Source organism: Coenobita brevimanus, chromosome 81 (genome assembly GCF_032717465.1).
Source record: "Coenobita brevimanus isolate Jiangsu-jjx chromosome 81, ASM3271746v2, whole genome shotgun sequence".
Lineage (NCBI taxonomy): Eukaryota > Metazoa > Arthropoda > Malacostraca > Decapoda > Coenobitidae > Coenobita > Coenobita brevimanus.
In genome coordinates, this window is record NC_137034.1 from 15074814 (window position 1) to 15077127 (window position 2314).

The window sequence follows — 2314 nt, forward strand, 5'->3', positions numbered from 1 at the left end:
TACTCTTTGCATAATATTATTCACAAATGCTTCTTTGTTGATTCTGTTAAATCTGAGTGACTTTCTCATTAAACAAGTCTTGCCAGCATTTCCATGAAGGGCTGCGTGATCCCCTAGCGACCCCGCCCTCGTCATGAGACTGTCCAAATCTACGCCTGAACACGTAACTGTTACTGTAATGGGGGCATGATCGGAAGGGAGGTCACCCCGCCTTAACACAGAAAAATCACTCATATAGTCTATCAGAGACGGTGACGCCACACATGTATCCACCTCCGAAACCCAGGTGCCGCGTCTCCGATATGTTTTATCACCAGGAAAATGTTTGTCAGCATACATGAGGTTATTAATGACAACCAATCTGTTATCAATACATATAGAACACAACAATTCAGCGTTATCGTTAGCCCTGTTTACATCATCGTGAATCACTGGGTATGACATATCATTTACATTAGGTATCTCCGCTATCGACAATAATTGCCTCACACCTTTCCCAAATCTAGCATTCATGTCACCAATTATGATGTATCCTTTATACATGTACCTAGAATTTACTTTTACTTGGATTGAGGAAAATAAATCGTGGGAGTAATACGGGGAGTCACATGGAGGAATGTAACAGAAACCAAACAACACATCCTCAGTGTTACGAAACTGCATCCAGACTTGATCTCCAATGCTTGTGTCGACATCAAATACCAACGTAGATAACCAGTTCTTAATACAGACAACCGTTCCACCCTGTTCCGCTGAACCAACTACCTTACTCCTATAAGTCACATATCCGGGGAATGACACTGACATAGACGTCTTAACCTCATTAATACTAATCACATCATAATTATGTAGCATCTGCTGCACATTTGTTTTTTCTAACTTTGTGCGCACTCCACCTATATTCCACGACAGTATGCTTATTTTCCTTACTTGCTGTGGTGATCGAAAAAAGACTGAGGGTTCCAGCTATCAATTACATCTGCATCCCTATACAGCTTCCGTTCTCGAGTATCAAGACGAATCGTGCATCCTGCATTCTCCAGTCGAGCCTTCTCTGTCATCTCTGCTTCACGTAGTCGCTTCCACTCCCGCCTGACACTCGGGTGGACATCCCTCTTGACGTAAATCCTGTTGAAATCACTCCCAGAGGTTTTAAGGCAGCTGGCATTGTCCAAGATGAGACTGCGTTGATTCTTATCAGCCAAAGTGAACAAAATAGGGCGGCGCCTGGTGCCAGATGAAGTGTTGTTTCCCAGCCGACGATGTGTTCCACCCACACCTGCTACACCAATTTGGGACCAAATCTTGCCGATTTTGTCCTCATCTGTCGTGGCACCGTCCAATGCCTCGTTTTCATCAGGCACGCCGAGAATAACGATGTTCGACTCTCTCTCCTTTCGGTCCAGTACTTCTAAGAACTGCTGTTGCTTCACCATTATCTCAGCCTGCCTGTCGACCCGAGCCTTGAGTTCAGTGTAGTTTTTGTTCAGTATGCTATCAGGGGAGGTAATCATGTCTCTCAGTAGTTTCACCTCATTCATAACATCGTCCAGTCTCTTATTAATCTTCGACAGTTCACCGTCCTCTGTGTTAGATGATAAAATGGAGTCAATTAAATCATCCTTGTTGATCTTGGCCAAATGGTTACGCTGAAGTTTACGTAGATCTGACAGCTGCTTGGTTGCCATAGTGACGCTGTGACGTCAGACTTCTAATGCGCATGCGCGGACAGGATTTGGCGATTTGAGGGAGAATTTGTCCAGTGGTCGCCTTATTCTTAAGACTATTTCTATCTTCTACAATCGCTCCAAAGTGAAATAAGTGGATCGTTGTGGCCTTACTGCATTCATGTACCGAAGGTTGCAGTCTGGTGTCTCCGGGAGCCTTCAGAAGTCCACAGAATGGCGAAAAAACTTGAGCTCAGTCAGCCTGTTGTTTACCTCTGACCTCCATACACACCAACAACATTGACCCGGTCAGTGGGGTGTGGGTTGACTTTAAAAATATTATCTCATCATAAAATTAATAAGGTACAGCTTACACCATTGTTACGAGCATTATCGATGTTGTGGTATGTTCTCAATACACATATATTCATCCCAGAACAGAGAATACCATAATTTGGTATGTTTGAATACAGAATTTACTTATTTATCAAAATGAATTATATGCTCTTGGGCAGGACAGCTTCTCCCCACTCTACAGCTTTTTGTGGACGGGCATGGCACGGTTTGTCTCGAGAAGGAGGAGAGGAGGAGGTTCTAACGACGTGTGGTTGCAGAGACCAGTTTTAGAGCAACTGTTGTATTGTGAA

General features: G+C 43.8%; 1 protein-coding gene across 1 annotated transcript; it reads right to left on the bottom strand.

The window, feature by feature from the left end:
• Positions 1-926: 926 nt before the first annotated feature.
• On the bottom strand, positions 927-1688 carry LOC145409494 (uncharacterized). Its single transcript, XM_080279885.1, has one exon. It carries the CDS (start codon positions 1686-1688, stop codon positions 927-929), a length of 762 nt encoding a protein of 253 aa, XP_080136011.1.
• Positions 1689-2314: the final 626 nt, after the last annotated feature.

What these genes read in the sequence shown, in the direction of transcription:
- LOC145409494 (XM_080279885.1), bottom strand. Translation starts at nt 1,688, where the DNA reads ATGGCAACCAAGCAGCTGTCAGATCTACGTAAACTTCAGCGTAACCAT.